Source organism: Strigops habroptila, chromosome 11, assembly GCF_004027225.2.
Source record: "Strigops habroptila isolate Jane chromosome 11, bStrHab1.2.pri, whole genome shotgun sequence".
In the NCBI taxonomy this organism is placed as follows: domain Eukaryota; kingdom Metazoa; phylum Chordata; class Aves; order Psittaciformes; family Psittacidae; genus Strigops; species Strigops habroptila.
In genome coordinates this window covers 37,711,359-37,729,968 of record NC_046360.1, presented here as the reverse complement: position 1 = coordinate 37,729,968, position 18,610 = coordinate 37,711,359, and the positions used below count along the sequence as shown (strand labels likewise).

Below are 18,610 nucleotides of genomic sequence, written 5' to 3'. Positions count from 1 at the left end.
GACCCAGTGGGAGTAGGGGGGAGAAGGTTCATAGATGGGCAGTCTGCTGGGAACAGGGAATTCATGGCTTTCAGTACTCATGGAATTGAAGCTTTTCTTGAACTGTGAAAGGTCTTATGAGACTGATGCTCCCCAGTTAAAATGGCATCGCTAATGGAACCCAGAGGAACTGCCTTTTCCTTTTTGCTTCCTTTTTTTCCTTGTTTGTGTAGATCTGGAAAGTTTATGGAGTGATGTGGTGATACTTGAGTTTATTACTCTTGAAATCTACTATGAGGCCTCAGGTATTTCAGCAGAGGGCTGTGCCCTGGAGTCAAGCTCTGAAATAAGTTATGTGGACAGCCACGAAGCCCGAGGAGCAGGAGGGTAAAGACATCATAGTTTTCAAACAAGATTGCTCCGGGATTTCTCCTATCATTAGATTAGATAAATGATTAATTCAGTGTTGAAATTAAAAGCCTCTGCAACAGGGATTTATGAGTTTTCAGGAATAAAAGACTGATTACTGCTGGGAGCTCATCCCCCACCTTATCTCAGCATAGTGATTAGAGCCTGCGATGAAGATCCCTTCACAACAAGTGGTTTGGCTCCATCCCAGTCCCATTCCTCCCTCAGTGCTTGGTTTCTGCGAGTTGCTCCTACTTCTGTCTGTGCTGAGCCTGTCTCATGTAATCCTTAACTAAAGAGATGAGTTATTAGTCAAAGCTTTGCTCTTTCTCACGTTTATAAAGTCATCCTTAGTAGGAAATTGGAATATTGCTGTAAGAGACTACAAGGCATGAGTTTCCCCTGAGTTATTTCAATTGAGGGTAGAAGAGTAGGTGGGTGAATTTTGGCTTTGTGTCATTTTACAGGGTGTGAATTTTACTGATTATTCTTTTTTAAACCAAATTTCCTATCTTGAAAGCTTATTGGATTGTTATACTTTATCCAAACTGTGGAATCTCCTTCCTGAAGTTCAGTTCTTGGGGGTCACCAAGCTGCTGGTTCTAAATAAGACTTTCCTTTTGTCCAGTTAGTAAAACGATGCTTTCATCTCATGTTCACAGTGTTGTCTCTCCTCTCATGCATGATGAGGGGTGACTAATGAATCAGTGCAATGAACTGAGATTGCAGTTCTGTTAGTGCTGAGGAACCGCTGTCAAATATTAATGTATCTCTTCAAAACTGCAAGAGCATTTCTTCAAAGTGCTTCAGTAGAACTTGGGAGTTTGTAAAATAAGACCTAAATAGCAAAGGAAGGGGTGCCAAAGACTCCATGTAGTCTGTTAAGGATGTTTCTATTGCTATCGATTTTAACATGGAAAGCACTTGTATTCTGTAGTAATGTTGCCATTATAAACCCTTAGATCAGGGTTTGTTGGCAGGGCAAATCCAGATTGTTTTCAAAAGCGGGGATATTTGTGCAGCTGTTAAAACAAACCTCAGACATTCTTTGTGCATCGCAGTACATGAAATATTTCTGTTCACAGCTCTTTATCATGGAGAATGCAGGGAAAATAGAAGCAGATCTCTGCCCTCAGATTGGGTATTACACATTCCACTGTGTACTGTGGTGGAAGCGAGGTCTTCACAGTGGTTTATTGTGCATTTAGATGTAGTGACAGATCAAAAGTCCAGAACTTCTTTTGCCTTTGGTCCCCCTTCCCCTTGGATTGAGTTGGAAGTGTTCAAGGCCAGGTTGGACGGGGCTTGGAGCAACCTGTTCTAGTGGAAAGTGTCCCCCTGGGGCTAGATGAGCTTTGAGGTCCCTTCAACCCAAACCACTCTGGGATTCTATGATGCTGGGAAAGATATAATGAATATTAATTACTGACCCAGCTCAGCTTATCCCCACTGTGTTTTTGTGCCTCTGTCTCCCAGCGTGTGTGTTGTGTAGTGTGTTGGGGGCAGTGGCACAGGGTTGATTTGTAGAGGATTGAGGTTAAAGTTGTCTGGGGAAGCCTTCCAAAAGGAGCAGTGAATTAAAGATGTCAGAGGCAATAATGCCTGAGAAACCACTTGTTACCAGTGAATTAATGACTTGTTTGCTAATGAGCAGCCTCAGGCTAAGTTGAGGTAAGACTGCAAACAATCTGGTCATTAGTTCAGTGGCAGCTGAGTTCCAGGGCAGTGCTTTCTGGAGCAGTAATTGTGTTCCTGGTTCTGTGCACAGTGCCTTTGCTTACTGCTGAGTCAGTCTCCTCCTGGGGTGATGGAGGGGTGACAGCAGAGACCAAAGGCAAGTACCAGAGGGGGAGAGGAGAGAAATAGTCTGTTCTGCAGGTCGGAGCTGCTGTATCTCCACCCTCTGAGGAAACACGGACCGTGGCAGGATGCTGTGGAGACCTTCCATCGCGCTGACCCTCTGCACAGAGGAAGTTGGTGGTGTTTGATGTTGGCTGATGAGAAATTGAGGTCCTTTCCTCCCTTATGAAGGGAGAGAAAACCCATCTCTGCCATTACACGAGGCTTTGATGGCTTAATTTATTTGGTGTAATTTTGGTAGCTCATGAAGTTACTCTGATAAAACATGTTTCTAGGCTTTGGGGTCGCATCAGCTTTTGGAGTCTCAGGGTCAAGTGGTGCTCAGCCTCCTGTGAGAGGACCTTGCTGGGATTGGTTCTTCCTTCCTGTCCTTTTGTTTTCCTTGTTGGCCCTGGGAGTGCCTTTTGTCTGGGACATGCACACACCACAGCAGCCACAATCAGAACTAATTTGGCCAAATAAGTGGCATTTGGAAGATTTGCTTGTTCAGGGATGAATGTTGTTTCTTCAGAGAGAAATTGTCAGCGTTGTGCTGGCTGTGAGCGGCACTAACAGCACACGATGGAGCAGGCTCAGGTAGGCATTGGTCTTGCTAACTCACCTGAGACATTTCATGTGCTCTGCTAACTTAAACCCATATTATCTAAATGACTTTCTGTGAGGATGTTTTCAATTCTTTGAGGGCTTCCTGAAATGATAATATTTAAAACCAAAAACAAAACTCAAAACCTCCCCCCAAACCAGCCTTCAAGGCTTTGTGCGTGTTCTTTGAAAGCACCAGTATTGATGTTCTCAGGGGGATGAGGAGCTGCTTAATGGGGATCTTGCTGAGTCAGTGCTTGGCAGATTGCTCGGCGTGGTAAAAGGGATGCTCTGGGTTTGAAGATCAGGGCACGTGGGCAGAAGCAAGGGGATTATTTTCATCAGGTGAATGTTGAGCTTCAGATCCCACCTGAGCTTTAATCCTGCAGCTTCATTCTCCTCTCAAAATGTGTTTCTGCATCTATAGAAGAGAGGTGGTCCAGGGTTTCCTTTTAAAACCATCGCTCGGTTAGCAGTCTGACATCATTACCAGATCATCTCACACAGGAAGGCACCACTGACCTGTCCATCCCTGTGTCCTGTGGCTATGTGCAATCAGTGTATCACAGCTTCAGTTCCTTTCTTTAGAATACATCTTGGGGAAGGGTTTTACAGACCAACAGCGTTGTCCCAGCAGGCAGTTTCCCAGCTAAATCCCAACCATTCAGCACTACCACAGCCCATTCTTAGGGCCAGTGCTGTGTACATGCTGTAAGCTGCATAATTCCCTTTCTGACCCAAGATCTTAACCAGTTTTTAGATGCTGTTTTCTATCTGAAGAAAGAAAATCCCTATTCGGGTCACTTGTTGGGCTGTGTGTTGTTTTCACATTCAGTTATTGCTTGCTATATTGCTTTTCTGCCTTGTGGGAGCTGAGCCAGCTTCCTTTCTGATTCAGAGAACTCCTTCCAGCAACAAGATTCTGACTCATTCCTGCTTGGCTTCCAGAGACCGTTTTGCTGCTAACTTTAGGCTCTTCATCTTTGCTAGTCAACTCTTAGTAGCTTGGCATCTCTGGAAAAAATGGTTCATGGCTTTGTGGGCAGGAGATCCATTTCTGTTAACTTCTGTGTCTCTTGGCAAATGAAGGAAGAGGCAGTAGTTTTCCTTTCATCTTCCAAGCTGGCAGTTTCTCATAACTCAGTATTCTACCATCATAATCAGTAAAGAATTTACATCCAAACGTACATTGGAATTATCCACTTGTGGGGAGAAGCCTCTCATTATTCGAACCCGCTTGCCATCTGCCATGCAGAATGCTGATAGGAATGATTAGTTATTGCATTTGCAGGTTCAGGAGGATAGGGATCATTTCATTTCATACGGGTTTATAGGTGTGTTGGCATGTTGCTACTCTCCTGCTCCCCCAGAGACCCACCACCCCCCAGTGCCTGCAGCTCATGGGGTGCTAAGGAAGCCAGTTAAATTTGGTTGCAACTGCACTGGACAAAGCACAATGAAGTCTTTTAGGGTGACCCAGTGATCAAATGGGGAATGACCACTTGTACGTGAGCATAAACCATGTCGGAGGACAGGAGGGTCTGTGATACATTGGAGTAAGGCAGAGAGCTGGAACCAGCACTGGATGGGACACACAATTTGCTTCCATTTCATCACTGAAATGGAGAGATTGTTGTTGGATTTCCAAAATTAGAGGTTGTTACGGAAAACTGCTAAATTTCAGTTATTTTCCACATCACTCTCTGCGTTTTACTCTGGGTTTGGGGGTTGGTTTTTTCTTGTTTGATGAAGGAAATGTGGTCGGGTCAGGCAGTTTTCTCTGACTGCAGCACAGTGACACCACAAGTTGCTGACACTTGAGATTTGGATGTTGTGTTAACTTTTGTTCTCAGTGATAGAATCTAAATACTTAGACAAGAGATTTCAGAACAGCTTCTGCATATCCGTGATGGGAAGGAGAGGAGGTATCTGTCCCGGCAAGGACAAGGGTGCACCGGGTGCATGAGTGGCAGTGGGGAATTGTGTGGCAGCTTCAAACAAGCTGTCAAACCAGGAATGGAGATTGGGAAGCACTTGAGTGACAAATTTTGTAGGATCATGGAGTCACCCAGAAACTTACAGTACTTTATAAACATGCATTCATCAGGCACTGCCATGGAGAGGTAGGGTGAAAACTGGGTGGCCTGTTAGTGAAATGCAGCAGTCAAGAGGGAGAAAGAGAGAGGGGAAACATTGCAGATGCTGCAGACAACGTGACAAGGCGTATGGGAAGGGAGAGAAAGACAGGAACACAACTGCTGCAGCTGAAATTTGGAGGTCGTGCCCCTATTCTCATGAAAATTGTCACCTTTTCGTTTAGTCCATCTCTTACCCTACACAATGTTACTTCTCCTCCTTCCACAGCAGTGGCAGAGCCTGGTGAGCGGTGTTTTGAACACAGGAGGCTGATCAGAAATATTTCCTTCCTGATCACATTAGTTTATCCTCATGAGGCTCGCAGATTGTTTACACTGTGCTGGGTTATGTAGCTTAAATATTGCGGAATTTTTAGTAGACATTTGAATAATCTGTTAAGCTACTTCCACCTCTTATTTCTCCTGCCACACTGCTGCAAACAAGAAAGCTGAAGAGGGACTTTTTACAAGGGCACGTAACGACAGGACAAGGGGGAATGGCTTTAACCTGCCAGAGGGGAGATTGAGACGAGCTCTGAGGCAGAAGCTCTTCCCTGTGAGGGTGCTGAGGCGCTGGCACAGGGTGCCCAGAGAAGCTGTGGCTGCCCCATCCCTGGCAGTGTTCAAGGCCAGGTTGGACACAGGGGCTTGGAGCAACCTGCTCTAGTGGAAGGTGTCCCTGCCCGTGGCAGGGGGTTGGAGCTGGGTGAGCTTTAAGGTCCCTTCATCACAAACCAGTCTGGGATTCCCTCTTTCATTCAAGCCACATTATCAAGCTGACGTGTGGGATCAGGGCATCCCGTGGTTGTAGTGGGGCTGTAGTGTTTGCTTTGTGACAGTGCAGCACCCTGCAGCCTACGCTGGATGTTGCCTTTTCCTGAGTGTTTGTTCTGTGCTGATGAGTTTGTTGGATGTGAATGAAATGCTTCAATTGTGTTTAATTTTCTGCTGTAAATGTCAAGGATGCAGTAATGAGAGAGGATGGAACCTTTCTCTGTGCTGTGTATTGCAACTGTCTGGAGTTATTTTTCTGACATGTTAGGGAAGCCATCAGAGCCAACTGCCACCCAAGGGAGAATGCACTTTTACAGGTCATTTAACCACTTACCAGTTTTTATATGTGCACACTGCAGCAGAGCAGCACACCACATTTATTTATGTGACTAAAGCATCACTGGGCTTCATCTGAAATGCATGTAATGTACCCTGCTTATACAAACATGCTAACTACCTATATGCCACATCTCCAGGTCCTTCCTGACATGCAGAAACCACTGCTGTGTGCTCTGGGCTCTGCTCACAGAGCTGCTCCTGTACCTCACTGCTGACCTGTGAGGCTGCGGTGACAGTGGGGACTGATGTGGTTTGCTCAGGTTAGCTCAGATGCTGATCTTAGTCAGATAATGCAGCAAAAAGCAGCTCTTCCAGTTGGGTTTTGCAGCCCACAGGAAGCTCCAGGCTGCTGCCCCTAAAGCTGCTGCTTGCAGCTGTGTACTGGAGCTCGCTGCTGATATGAGGGACCCTGCATGACTTTGGTTTTCGCTTTCTGAGCACAGGTATCACAATGTCTACCTTTGGATACCATCCGTCTCCATCGTGAGGTTTTTCCTCAGCTTGAGCGGTTTTCAGAGTAAAAGGTAAAAAGAGGATCTTGCTCTTAACTCCACCTGGAATTGCTGCTCTCCCTGGTAAAGCCAAGTGATGGTGTGGTGCTTACTGTGGAGTTACTGGTTTTACACTAGTCTAAAGAGCTGACAAGTCATAAAGCGTTGAAGGTGTATCTCCACTTGGCTAGCCTGGCTTTTCAGCTGGGTGGAAGGACCAGCAGATGGGGACACATTTTCCAGCTTTCTCTTGCTTTCCAACACTGAGTCTGTAATTCTTCTTCCAAGAAAGGAACCTGTCAGCAGCTCGTAACCACTGAGCTGTGTTTGAGACCTTCAAAGGGGTCTGCATCCTGGTGATACTGCCTTAATCACTCCTTGCAGTGAGTTGGTGTTTGTCTTTGGAAGCTGTGCTGCTTCTTGATTAATTGATGGACATTTAGACCAGCAATCGCAGAACTTATGATGGGAATTCTCAAAGAACCTTGCTTTAACCTCCCAGGCGCTTAGCACTTCTTCATGGGGTTTATGTCCATGTAGAAATGAATTTGCCAAGACAAATGAATGCAGTTATTGACTGGAGCAGCCGTTACCTGCCACTATTGAATAGGTAGGAGAGGGTTAAGAAGAAAACCTCTTCTGAGCCTGTAGATTGGCCCTGACTAAGATGAATGTCTAATTCACTCCCAGCGTCCTTACTGCTGCCAGTAATAAAAAGCTTGCTTCACATATTCACCCCACTGCAGACGTTTCTCTTAAATTAAATATCAAGAGGACATATAATAGCACGATTCCACGCCAAGCCAATATTATCAGATTGATGTCAGCAGTGATAATAGAAGAAGGATAAGTTGATGAGATTTCATTTATTAAATAAAGTAAAGGGAATACGCAGTGATAGAGAGGATTTGGTAACTCTCGGCGTGTCAAAATGCAGCAAGATCATGCTCATTCTGTCTTACCTCAAGGGATAGCAGAGAGAAGGATGCCCTTTGTTTCATTTTAAGAAAACCTCTCCGTTCTGTTCCAGATAAAACCTGATTTAGGTCCTTCCCTGGGAGGGGGAGAGGGAGATCCGAAATCATGGATTTCATGTGCATGTTCCTTCCTTCCCATTGAACGGTGGTGAGGCAGAGGCTTCTTTCCCCACCGTGATGGGGGAGGCACTGCTAATCAGTTGTGTTTCTAGATCTTTCCTTTCTCCCACCTTTCTTCTTCCTTCAAGCAGATGAGGGGGTGTGTTAGTGGTTTAATTGTTCATGTTCTTTATGTCCTGCATTTACTTCCAAGGTATTGTCAGAGCTCATCTCCCACACTTCCCTGTCCAGGTATTGTCCTTGCCCCCGCTCCCAGCCCAGCCTTTCTCTCTTGCCTTTTTCCTAGCTGCTGTAAATGAATCTCTTATATCTGTTTTGATAACAGCGGTAGCAATTGCAATGTGTTTTACTTCAAACAGAGGCTAATTGTCTGTCTTGTTTGGTGGTGGCATATTATGCTTAGAACTGACCATTTTCCAAGAAAGATCAAAGCATATTGGTCTTCTGATCTTCGTGTATTCAAACCTCACCCCTGCCCCACCACGTTCCTTCCCCCTCGTTGATTAAGAAATAGTAATGAACCCCCTCAAACAATGAGGTGTTTGCCAAGAGCAGTGGAGTGTCCAGAAGAGGAATTTTTCTAACGGTTGGTTAGTGCCAACAGCCTTGAGCGGGGCTGAGGTTGGAGGGAGATAGTTGGTGAAGGTCCACCTCCTTGAAGTCAGTGTGCCATTGCTCTCAACAGAGATGTTTGTAGTTAGATGCTGCTGGTCTCTGTCACATTTTTCATGTTTAATTTCTTTTCCTATGTATGAGTAAAGCCAGACAACCCTAAGGTGTAACTCGTGTATAGGTCTGTAGTTCCCTATGTGTGGAAGTGTTGCAACCTGAAGTGAAGAGACTTCATGTGGGCAGGAGAGGAGTCAGGCAGGACACGAGCAGTGATTGCTGTGCTGGGAGGAAGGCTCCTCAAGCAGCTTGACACCAGAGCAGTTCAGATACTCCCCTTTCAGTCCCAGGGGGTGCCAGAACTAGTCTGCTGGATGTGAGTAACTTGTGTGCTCCTGGACTCCGCAGGATGTGCTTCCTTATAGTATGTCCTTTGGTTTCCTCGATCACGCTGCGTGGTGGGCACAGGGACAGTTATCTCCTGAGCAGCACTAGCTTCCCGCTCCAAGGGGAAATGTCATTCTCAGTGGGATTTAACTGGTTCTATTGAGTTTCCAGTTCACTTGTGAATGCACAAATACATTGGTTTGTGTAATTGGTATTGATAATCGCTGTAACCAACTTAGCATTGTGTTGATTAGCATCTCTAAATCTGTTTTGAGAAGCTGGGGCAATTGATGCATAACCATAGCTTGAGGTTTTGTTTTGAAGAAATAAAGGAGAATATTCTTGTTACGGGTCTGGGTAGCTGGGACCCAGTAAATCCTCTCTGTGCTGTGGTTAGTGGCATGGTTGAGCACTGATTTAGGTACTCGCTGGGCAGCACATGCCATGGCCTGAGGGGTGATCCCTCTGGTAGGCTTCAGGCAACGCTTGTGCTCCAGATCCTTCACCAGCTCCATTGCCCTTCTCTAGACCTGCTCCAGGCTTTGCGCTTCTCTGAGCCTACAGATGGGTCCTGGCTTTAGATTTACTCTGGGCAATGAAGACTGATGCTGTAGGAGAGACAGTGAAGGAACAGACAAGAAAACCCCCACAATTCCTATAGCTCCCATGCTGACAACGGCAACTTTAAGCATCCTTCTAAGTGTTGGAGATGTTTGTGCTGTATTCAGTTCAGGCGAATGCAGGCTGTTCCTGCTGTACCTTTTTGCTCTCCCAGCTCTCGGCGTGAAAATGACAAAATGCCCTTCAGTTTAACATGGCTGAGTTTTAAAGAAAACCTTAATTTTAAAAGTCTTAACTTTTTCAATGAATTGAGGGATTTGGTGGTATTTCCTGACCTGGTATTGTTTGGTATCATTTCCACAGTCTCACTGATTTGATTAGAGTGATATTAAAGTTAGTGACAAAGCAAAATGCCAACATTATGAGTTTCTGAAGCTCTCCCTGGATTCTTCCCTATTCCGAAATTTGAAGATTTTTTTATTCTTTAGAATATGGATTTTTAGAGGCTTTAAAGGTGATTTGCTTCAGAACACAGAAATTAGAAATGCACACGAGCCTCTGGGGACCGTGTATGGAAGAAGTTTCTTCTAAAAGCTGGAAGATTAGTGAAGAGGTGGAAAGAGAAGTCTGTCTAGTGTCTTTGGTGGCTTCTGATCCAAGCCTCAGCATCTCAGAGTGTGGCTGTCATACTGATACTGATAAATTCTTCCTCTGCCCACGTGTGTCGACAGTAAGAGCAAGGACTGAGAAGTATCATTTGGAGTTTGTCTCAGCCAAACTGCGTTGAGGGAGCACCCAGGTTGCTGATGTGGAAAGGACAGAATGATTTGGAAGCTCATATCTGAGCTCTCCAAAAGCTTTTAGAAGATCTTTGTTTAATATTTCATGTTTCTTAGAAATGTGTTTCACCTGAGAGCATGAGACGTGCTCAGGAGCAAGTCATGTTCCTGGTCCCAGCACAAGAGACACGTGGACCTGCTTGAGTGAGTCCAGAGGAGGCCACAGAGATGCTGCGAGGGCTGGAATGGCTTTAACCTGCCAGAGGGGAGATTGAGATGAGCTCTGAGGCAGAAGCTCTTCCCTGTGAGGGTGCTGAGGCGCTGGCACAGGGTGCCCAGAGAAGCTGTGGCTGCCCCATCCCTGGCAGTGTTCAAGGCCAGGTTGGACACAGGGGCTTGGAGCAACCTGCTCTAGTGGAAGGTGTCCCTGCCCATGGCAGGGGGTTGGGACTGGATGAGCTTTAAGGTCCCTTCCAACCCAAAGCACTCTGGGATTCAGTGTTTTCTCACTGCCTTGCTATGAAGCCCTTTTGCTGAATGAGGACCTGTTGTTGTGACTGTGGAAATGAATATATCACATCATAGCATTAACGCCTGCCTGAAGCGTCAAGTGCCCCGGAAGGAAGAGGTGTGTTTGATATTTGGGCACAGATCTCTCTAAGCATATTGAGACAAAAAATGCAAGGAATTAAATGGATTTATGCTTTAGGAGGCGGTGTCTGAGAGTTGCTACACCTAAACATATGTTCTCTTGTTGTCTGGTAAAACAATCCATGGCAATTGTGCTGCAAATTCCTGCAATTTGTGCCTGCCTGTGCAGCTGATGACACTGTGTTACTGTGTGTGTGCCATTGTTGCTGGGATTGTTTTACAACGACCTTCCCCCTCTATTGGTACTGTTGCTGATGATGTGCCATATGTACACATGCACATTAGAGTAAAAGAACATCATCCCTAATTGTTCTTGGGTAGCTGTCAACGCCATTTACGGGGTCTGAGTACTAATTGCTTCAGAAATACAAAGAAACAGATATGTGCTCTTGCTATTATTGTGTTTTTTCTAGTCACTGGGAGAATTGCAGTGCTTCCAACCGTGCTGGAGGGTTTGAACTGTTTAAATAGATGAGAATTCAATAGATCCAGGCAGCTTATTCAACAAGTCCGTTCAGTTCCTTGTCAGGCTGTTACAGATCTCGCATAGGCCCAGCCAGGATTCCTGAGTTCTGCCAAAGATTTCCAGTGTGAGTTGAGAAAATCATTGAAGCTCTTGGAATTGATCTATTTTCCTTTATTTTCCTTCCTAACTGCAGAGGAGAGGTGATGTTTTGCCTCAGGGTAGAACAGGCTTCCACAGTAACCTAGAGACAGTGAGTTCCTTCTTCCTGCTGGATTTCTCAGCTGGAAAACACTGTTGGTCATTTGACCCACACTGGTGATTGCTGCTCCCACCAGTTTCTCTATTAGGATTAGATGACTCCAGCACCAGATTAGTATGTGTGTCACTGGTAAAGTGATAGTAAGTGGGTGGAAACTCCTCTTCACACATCTCTTCGTGCTTGTTTTCCCCGCAGGAGGAGGAACACGGATCCTGTCTGTGCAAGCCTCCAGGCTGAAATCCTGAAGTGCTACCAAGAAAACAAACGTGAAGTGCTGAAATGCTCCGAGCTGGCTAAGGAATACCGGCGCTGTGTTAGTGCAGCTCAGAAGGTAACAAAAGCTTCCCTGTTGGACTTGCTGGCTTTGCTCTCTTGTTTTGCATGGTGTTTTCTTCTGAGAAGTGTTTCCAAGAGCTGTGGTACCTGTTAGTCAAATTGCAATCTTCGTAGGAGACACATTTTCCTTGGGATGCATTTTCCCACATTCATTCCACATTGCCCAGTCACGCTGTGGTATGTCCCGGCTTCACTCCCATCAGAGGGTCCTGTTGTACTCAGCTGCCACCAAACCAGCACCATGGATGCTCCAAAGTTTCAAAGTGAGTTGCAGTGATTTTCCCAAGTTTTGCCTTTGTGAACACTGTGTGCTGCAAGCAGTAGGCAGATCCCTTTTGCCAGCATTGGCAGCATTTTAAACAGGCTCTAAACATCTTCCCATTATGGGACTTTGCAGTTGGAGATCTTGCTTACTTCTGTGCTGCGTGAGGAAAGCTGCTTTACTGGGCAAAGCTGCTGTCAGGAGAATTGCACACTCCTGGGAAGTGTTCATCATAAGGCAGCAAACCTTATGGCTCTTCCTTCTGAGATGCAGAGCCCTTGAGGATGCTGTAGGACAGTGGCTGCTCAGTACCTTGGAAGAATTTCTGGCTATTGAAACAAGTGGAAGATAAAGTGAAAATGAAGTATTTGGACCTTACAACTAGGATATGGTCTTGGGAAAAGTGAGTGGTAAGACGTAAGGTGCTGCTTGGAATGTTTGGAGTGTGAAGGATGCTGTTCCCCATGAGACAACTCAGCAGGTCAGGTCTGTCTCAAGGACGGGCTTTTCTTTCTGTGTGAGGACAGATAATTCTCCAAAATTGGTGAGGCACTGGCACAGGTTGCCCAGAGAAGTCTGAAAAAGTGCTGAGAATGTATTAAGGTGGATTTGGGATGGAGCCTTCTGGGAATAGAACACTGAGACTCCTCTCCTGGGATTGCTAATGCAAAGGATGGGGGAGAGGTGGAGATTTCGTAGCAGCAGTCTTTCTCTGTCGCATTAGCATTGTGAGGGGAAGCTGTATGCCTGATTTAAGTATAACATGAAACAAGCTGCCAGCCGGCTCCCAGAAGCAGCCCGACAGAAGGAGATGGGAAAATTGTCAGGATATATTAGACCAAATGTTGTTGCTAGTCCTGGTGGAATTTTTTTCCTTCCTGTTTACAAAGAAGGTCTTTGTATGTCTGCAAATCAGCAAGGTTAAAGCTGCCAGGGAAAGGGCTTTACTCTGATATCTTTAAAGTCCCCAGCTCCCAAAACATGTGGTTTCTTTTCCTTTCCCAGCTTTAACATGGTGCCTGTGCTGCACAATCCATGTCTTTGGTCTCTGTGCGCGGAGCGTTGGCGCATCCGCTGCCAGCCCCCGTTACCTGATGCTTCCTCCTTCCCTCCTGTAAATCAGACTTGCAGCCTTTCCACTCGGGTATATCTTTAGCAAATGCATTTACCAATACATCTTTATTGCATGCGGTGCGGGCGGAATGTGATTACCAAAGAAGACAGATTGCATTAAACTTCAGCATATTTGCAAGCTGCGGCTCCAACCCGCCGGAGGAAGGGGCTGGGATGCTGCCAGCCCGGAGCCCAGCCCAGCCCCATGGAAGAGAGAACTGGGAGCTGAATGACTGGTAACAGCAGAGGGCAGTGGAAGATCCTGTTAACTTGGATGGTTGTTGGATGTGAGGGTGCTGGGGTTTTTGGTAGGGTTTCTTTGTACATCATGGGGCTTGTCTTGGTTCCCAGAGTGCCCGGAGAACTTGGGAATTTTATTGCCCACTGTTATAGAAACTTCCTGGAAGGAGCAATGCATAGGACATTAACTTGTTGTGGAGGATGACAATGTGGCAGAAGATCCCTTTCTATGTTTCAAGAAGGGATCAGAGAGACTAAGGAATAGGTAACTAAACCTTGCAGCTAGCTATAGGCCTTGCAAGTACACATTCCAACAAAACTCCTGTAAGGCTGTACATCCATGTCATTCCCTTTGTCCCAGGACAGCTCAATTCACCTCCCTGCTCTTACCAAGTCCTCTGACTCCTGAGATATATGTAGCGATCACAAGCTGTTGGGTTTGTTCAGAAGGATTAAAACTCCCTCCTCCCTTCCCCTTTTAAGCTGTTACTTTTCTTTAAGTTTAAATTAGCATCTCCTGCCAAATGGCTTTGTCTCGCGCGTTCCTCGCTCAGGAAATGCAGGTTGGAGGAATGTTGGAAGGAGAGGCCAGAATGTCTTGGTTTCTTGGGTATTTTTTTCCCTGTATTTCTTAAGCAGAGTGTGTTTCCCAGCGCAGGAGGTTGCAATCAAAGCTGGATGTGTGACTTCAGCTCCCTTGCACACACTGGTGATTTGTTGTTCTGCTTTTTACTAAAGATTTTATAGGGCTTGGTGAATATTCTTTAATGAAGCATCTGGTTCTCTGCAAGTTCCTTTTGATGGCTGGTAAAAACGCCTCCAGGGCATGGTATACGTTAGGCTGAGAGAAAGCAAGCTCTAGATTTCTAGACTGAAAATTACAGCTTACAGTGGATGAGAATAATTCTTCGCATCGTCCCCCTGACTGGGTTGGTTTGAGACTGTTCCTTTGGGCACTGGTTTCCCTTTGCCTATTGCTGTGCACGTCTCTGAGACAGGAGCTGAGATGCTCCCTCAGTTACTTCTGCCCCACGGACAAATATATCAGCTAATCATTTAATGTGGTTTGAAATGTATTTTCTCCTTACTTCCTGCACAGGCTCTCAGTGGCACAGGTTACTTTACTGTAGTGCGTGATGGGGATATAGCTAATGTTACCTATTGTGAATATCTTCTGGCCCTCAGGGCATCTTTTGTAGTCAAAGGAGAGAAATAGGCACTGCTAGAGCATGGTGCCTCTGATCCTATAAGAGTCATCTGGAACAGGTCCACTGGATTGCCATCCACATGTGAGTATTCCTCTCTGCTGCTTTGGATGCACATCCAGACCACAAACTCCAAAGTTAATCCTAGAATCCCAGCCTGGTTTGGGTTGGAAGGGACCTTAAAGCTCCTCCAGTTCCAACCCCCTGCCACGGGCAGGGACACCTTCCACTAGAGCAGGTTGCTCCAAGCCCCTGTGTCCAACCTGGCCTTGAACACCGCCAGGGATGGGGCAGCCACAGCTTCTCTGGGCACTCCCTGTGGTGGGATGTTCTTAAGAGTTACGGGAGCAGGATCCTGCTCTGATTATCCGCCTTTGTAGCTAGAACACTTTCCACTTGCCCTGCTGAACCTGCTCGCTGACTTTGCCATTGATACCAGCGGCTGGCGGCAGCAGCATCAGCCCGCTCAGGCTCCGGGTTTCCTTCCGTGGCCTGTGCTTTGTTCTGAGAAGCTCTCGGACTTCAGAGTACATTACTGTGACGTCTCCTGTTTAATTTGGGAGTGTTTTATCTTTATTGGTGGTCTGTTCTCATGGCTCTGCACAACTGCAACTCCAGCATAAAACCCACTGGCTTTAAATGTAATAAAAGCAGGGATAATGGGGCAGCTGTGGGAGGGGCAGCTCCCATTGTGTCTGTTAAAATTGCCTGTAGTTTATTGACCGCAAGTTTCACCAAGAGCTACTGCTGCCGTCAGATAATGAGAATTGGAAATTGCTGCTGCTGTTTGCCCAAGGTTTTATCTCGTGCCAACGAGGAGAGGGTGTGGAAGGGAGAGGACAGTGGGCAGTGGGAATGTCTGTCATTTCTAACTTGGAGTCCAGATGGAAGGGAAAAATGAATGATGTTTTCAAGTCTGACTCCTATTAGGGAATTGCTTCTTTACCCCTGCACATATGCACTCGCATGGAAGCTTCTCGGAGTGTCTGTGACCCATCCTGCTTCCCTTATGTCCTATTCACACCAGTAGGTAAAGCTGAGTTTCCATGGAATTTTGCTAGGTTAATTTGTTCCATAATTGGTGGTTTTACCAGGGAATCTCCCACCAGCTGCCACTGGGAAAATGCAGCCTCTGGTGACCATGTATTGACATGATTTGAGAGTTCAGACAAACCTGCTTCTTGCAACTGCGTGTAGGAAGATGTGTTAGTGAGGAGCTTTATCCCTGTCTTTCTGAGTGTTCTCTTACTGTCTCTGGGTGCCTGTCATTCACAGAAGGACCAAGGTGAAATTTCTGTGCTCCTGGCCAAACCAAGCTATGAAGAGCTGCAGACTCAGACACGTGTATTCCCTTGTCAGTAGGAGCTGTGTACATTGAGCTAGGAGCGTTCATAAGCCTGTGCTCTTCCTCCCCTGTTCTGTGTCCTGCTGCTCACGAGCCTGCTGTTCCTAACAAAGGTGCTTCTGTCGCGGCTTTAGGGCTTGTCTGCATAAGGAAATGACAGTGCAATAAACTGGTGAGTTTATGGTACAGCAACTCTGTATATGAACATTCTGGGTTTGTAATGGAAGTGCAGGGAAGGTTGTCACTCTGTGAGTCACTCTTCTATGCAACCAAGCCCTTGCAAACACCCTTGATTTACTGGGTTCCAGCAGAGGTAGACTTCTAACGTAACCCCGAGTCAACTGTATTCGCCTTTGCCCTTGGCTGTAATAAAGGGAATGTGGTCCATTTACTGCACTTCCTTTTCCAAGTGATCCCTGTGAAAGCCCGGTTCCTGTTTGGCACACCCCCCAGAGCACTGCGGCTCTGCTGGAAGTTTCTCTCTAACCTCTGGGCAGTGATGACCTGGGTTGCTGAGGAGATGCCACAGGTAGTCCTGCAGTGTCCCATCCTTATGGAGCAGGATCACTGAAGCATTCTGGATCCTGCTGAAGCGTGGTCTGGTGGGAGCCATTGTTTCCTCATCCTGAATCTCTCTCTGCTTAAGAGAGGAGGTTCTGGATGCCATGGGCTGCACTGCAGGTATCCGATCATTCTGCATCATTAGGCTGTTGTTAAAGAGCTGCTTCCATTCTGATGGATTGCAAAATGCTGTGTAGACTGTTTGTGTACTTATTGGGGTAGAGAGGAGCAATCCCTGTGTGTGGCTGGGGAAAGAAAGCTTTGGCCATGTATAGCAAGGTCCATGTCTATACTTGAGGAACACCAGGATTTCTCCTCCCCTGGGATTCTGCAGTGGTAGATCTTAGCTGTTGAAGTCTCATTGAGGAGATATAAATACGTCACATGTTATGCTACTTGCAATGCACTTTATCTAACTGGGAAGGCTTTAGGGTTGTTTGAGCTTTCTGAAGGTCAGCTTTGTCAGCTAAATCTGGGTTCTGTATCTGGAGGATGGTGTGCCAGCCATCCTCAGCCACATGTACTTCTGCCTTGCCTTCCATCGCTCAGTCCTTCCTCATAGCAAACCTACCTGTACAGCATTTCCCTCGCCTTCTCTCTAAAGTCAATTCTCTCTTTTATTTAATCTTTCTCTCTTCCAACCTTTATTTGTGCAAATGCTGTGGTGATAATGCTGCTGGAGGAGTTTATGACTCAATAAATGTCCCCACAAGGGAGTTGGTTGGTGGAGAGGCCACAAGCTGCAGGCAGCTGTGTTTAGTTGTGAACGCGGAGGAGAGCAGCAGTGGATGAGCTGTACCCACGCACACCCCGACCTGCTGCTCGCAAAGGTGACAAGGGTCCTTATTTTGCTTCTAATTATACAGGATGGAAACAGTTTGATTTTTAAGGCAGCAGTTCTTGGTTCTGGTGAGTCTTGGGTCTATCCACAACATTTCATACCCTCTGGAGACCATCAGTGGATACTCTTAAACCATGGAGCTGCCTGGAAGGGTGTAAACCACCACCTGCATGCATGAGCCATGTCCCATAGTATAATGCTGGCCCAGTTGAAATGAAAGTGGCTGCTGCCCACTTGTACTTGTGAAACTGGAGGCCTGAGTTCTTTATTTGCTGTGTGCCTCAGCACTTCCCAAAGCCCTCATGTCGCCCACAGCCTCGTGGGTTGTCAGCACTCAATAACCCACACCACCAGTTCCTCTCTCTGCTGCTTGCAGTCCGCACAAAGCCCAGTGTGACACCTCCTGGAGTTCCCCATGTTTGAAGAAAACAAGGCCATAAATAAGCTTAAAACTGGTTTTGCTCACTTGTCGGTGCCCAGGTCTCCTCTTCCAGAGATCCTTAGTCCATACCCTGCATCATCTTTTCCTCTCAAGTTCTTGTGTCCGTTGCTTGGGCTGGAAGGAGGATGGAGGACTTCTGACCCTGCTTCTCTTCTCAAAACCAACTTGGTTGTAACAGTTCAGTGCACAGTCCATGTGCTTTTGGTTTTCTGGGGGTTTGATTTGCGTTTTTGACATTGTTAGAGTGAGGCAGAATTGCCTTTGTGTCTAATTTCTTGCTTGGTGGTTCTGATCTCAGATATACTACAGGTAGAGTTAATGTAAATATGCATGTTTCACAGTGGCCTTTGAAGGCAACTTTGGTAAAGAGGGGAGGAAATCAGAATACTATTACAATTTCTGAAGTTGAGCTATTTGGTATTTTGTTACTTCTAAAATGTGGCCTGTGCTACAGTTCTGCTTGTTTTAAAGCTTATTTTGCCTGAACCTGTTTAAAATCAGTCCAATAATTTTTCTATAGTAAAAATACTATCACAGCTCCCAGTGAGGAACAAGAGCCATGCCTGGCTCGATGCTGGGACGTGGTCTTCGAGTGGGTGAATCAGAAAAGGCTCCTTTGAAGTCGAGTATCAAAACTTCAAGCAAAACAGGGCTGAGCACTGTCAGGAATGTGTTTCTCTGATGTATTGTGGGGTTTTTCTTTCTCTCTTAAAAATTGCTTCTCTTTTGGCTTGAATTAACCGGACCTGCACGGACCTACTGTAGCGAACAGGTTTCTCTAGTTCTGTGCTCTCTGTATCATGTATTAAGCAGTGTTTTGCTGGGAGCTGCAGCCTGAATTCAGTCAGGCTTATCTAGTATGGCAAACAGTTGCTTGGGGGTGAGGGA

General features: G+C 46.2%; 1 protein-coding gene across 5 annotated transcripts in view; it reads left to right on the top strand.

Annotated features, from left to right (window-relative positions):
• CHCHD6 (coiled-coil-helix-coiled-coil-helix domain containing 6) overlaps positions 1 to 18,610 on the top strand; it is a 119,987-nt gene that overhangs the window by 57,403 nt on the left and 43,974 nt on the right. For all 5 annotated transcript variants that reach the window (XM_030502439.1, XM_030502443.1, XM_030502440.1 and 2 more), the window contains one exon: positions 11,573 to 11,708. In XM_030502439.1, coding sequence (XP_030358299.1) covers positions 11,573 to 11,708 — 136 coding nt within the window. The remainder of the gene's footprint in view (positions 1 to 11,572; positions 11,709 to 18,610) is intronic.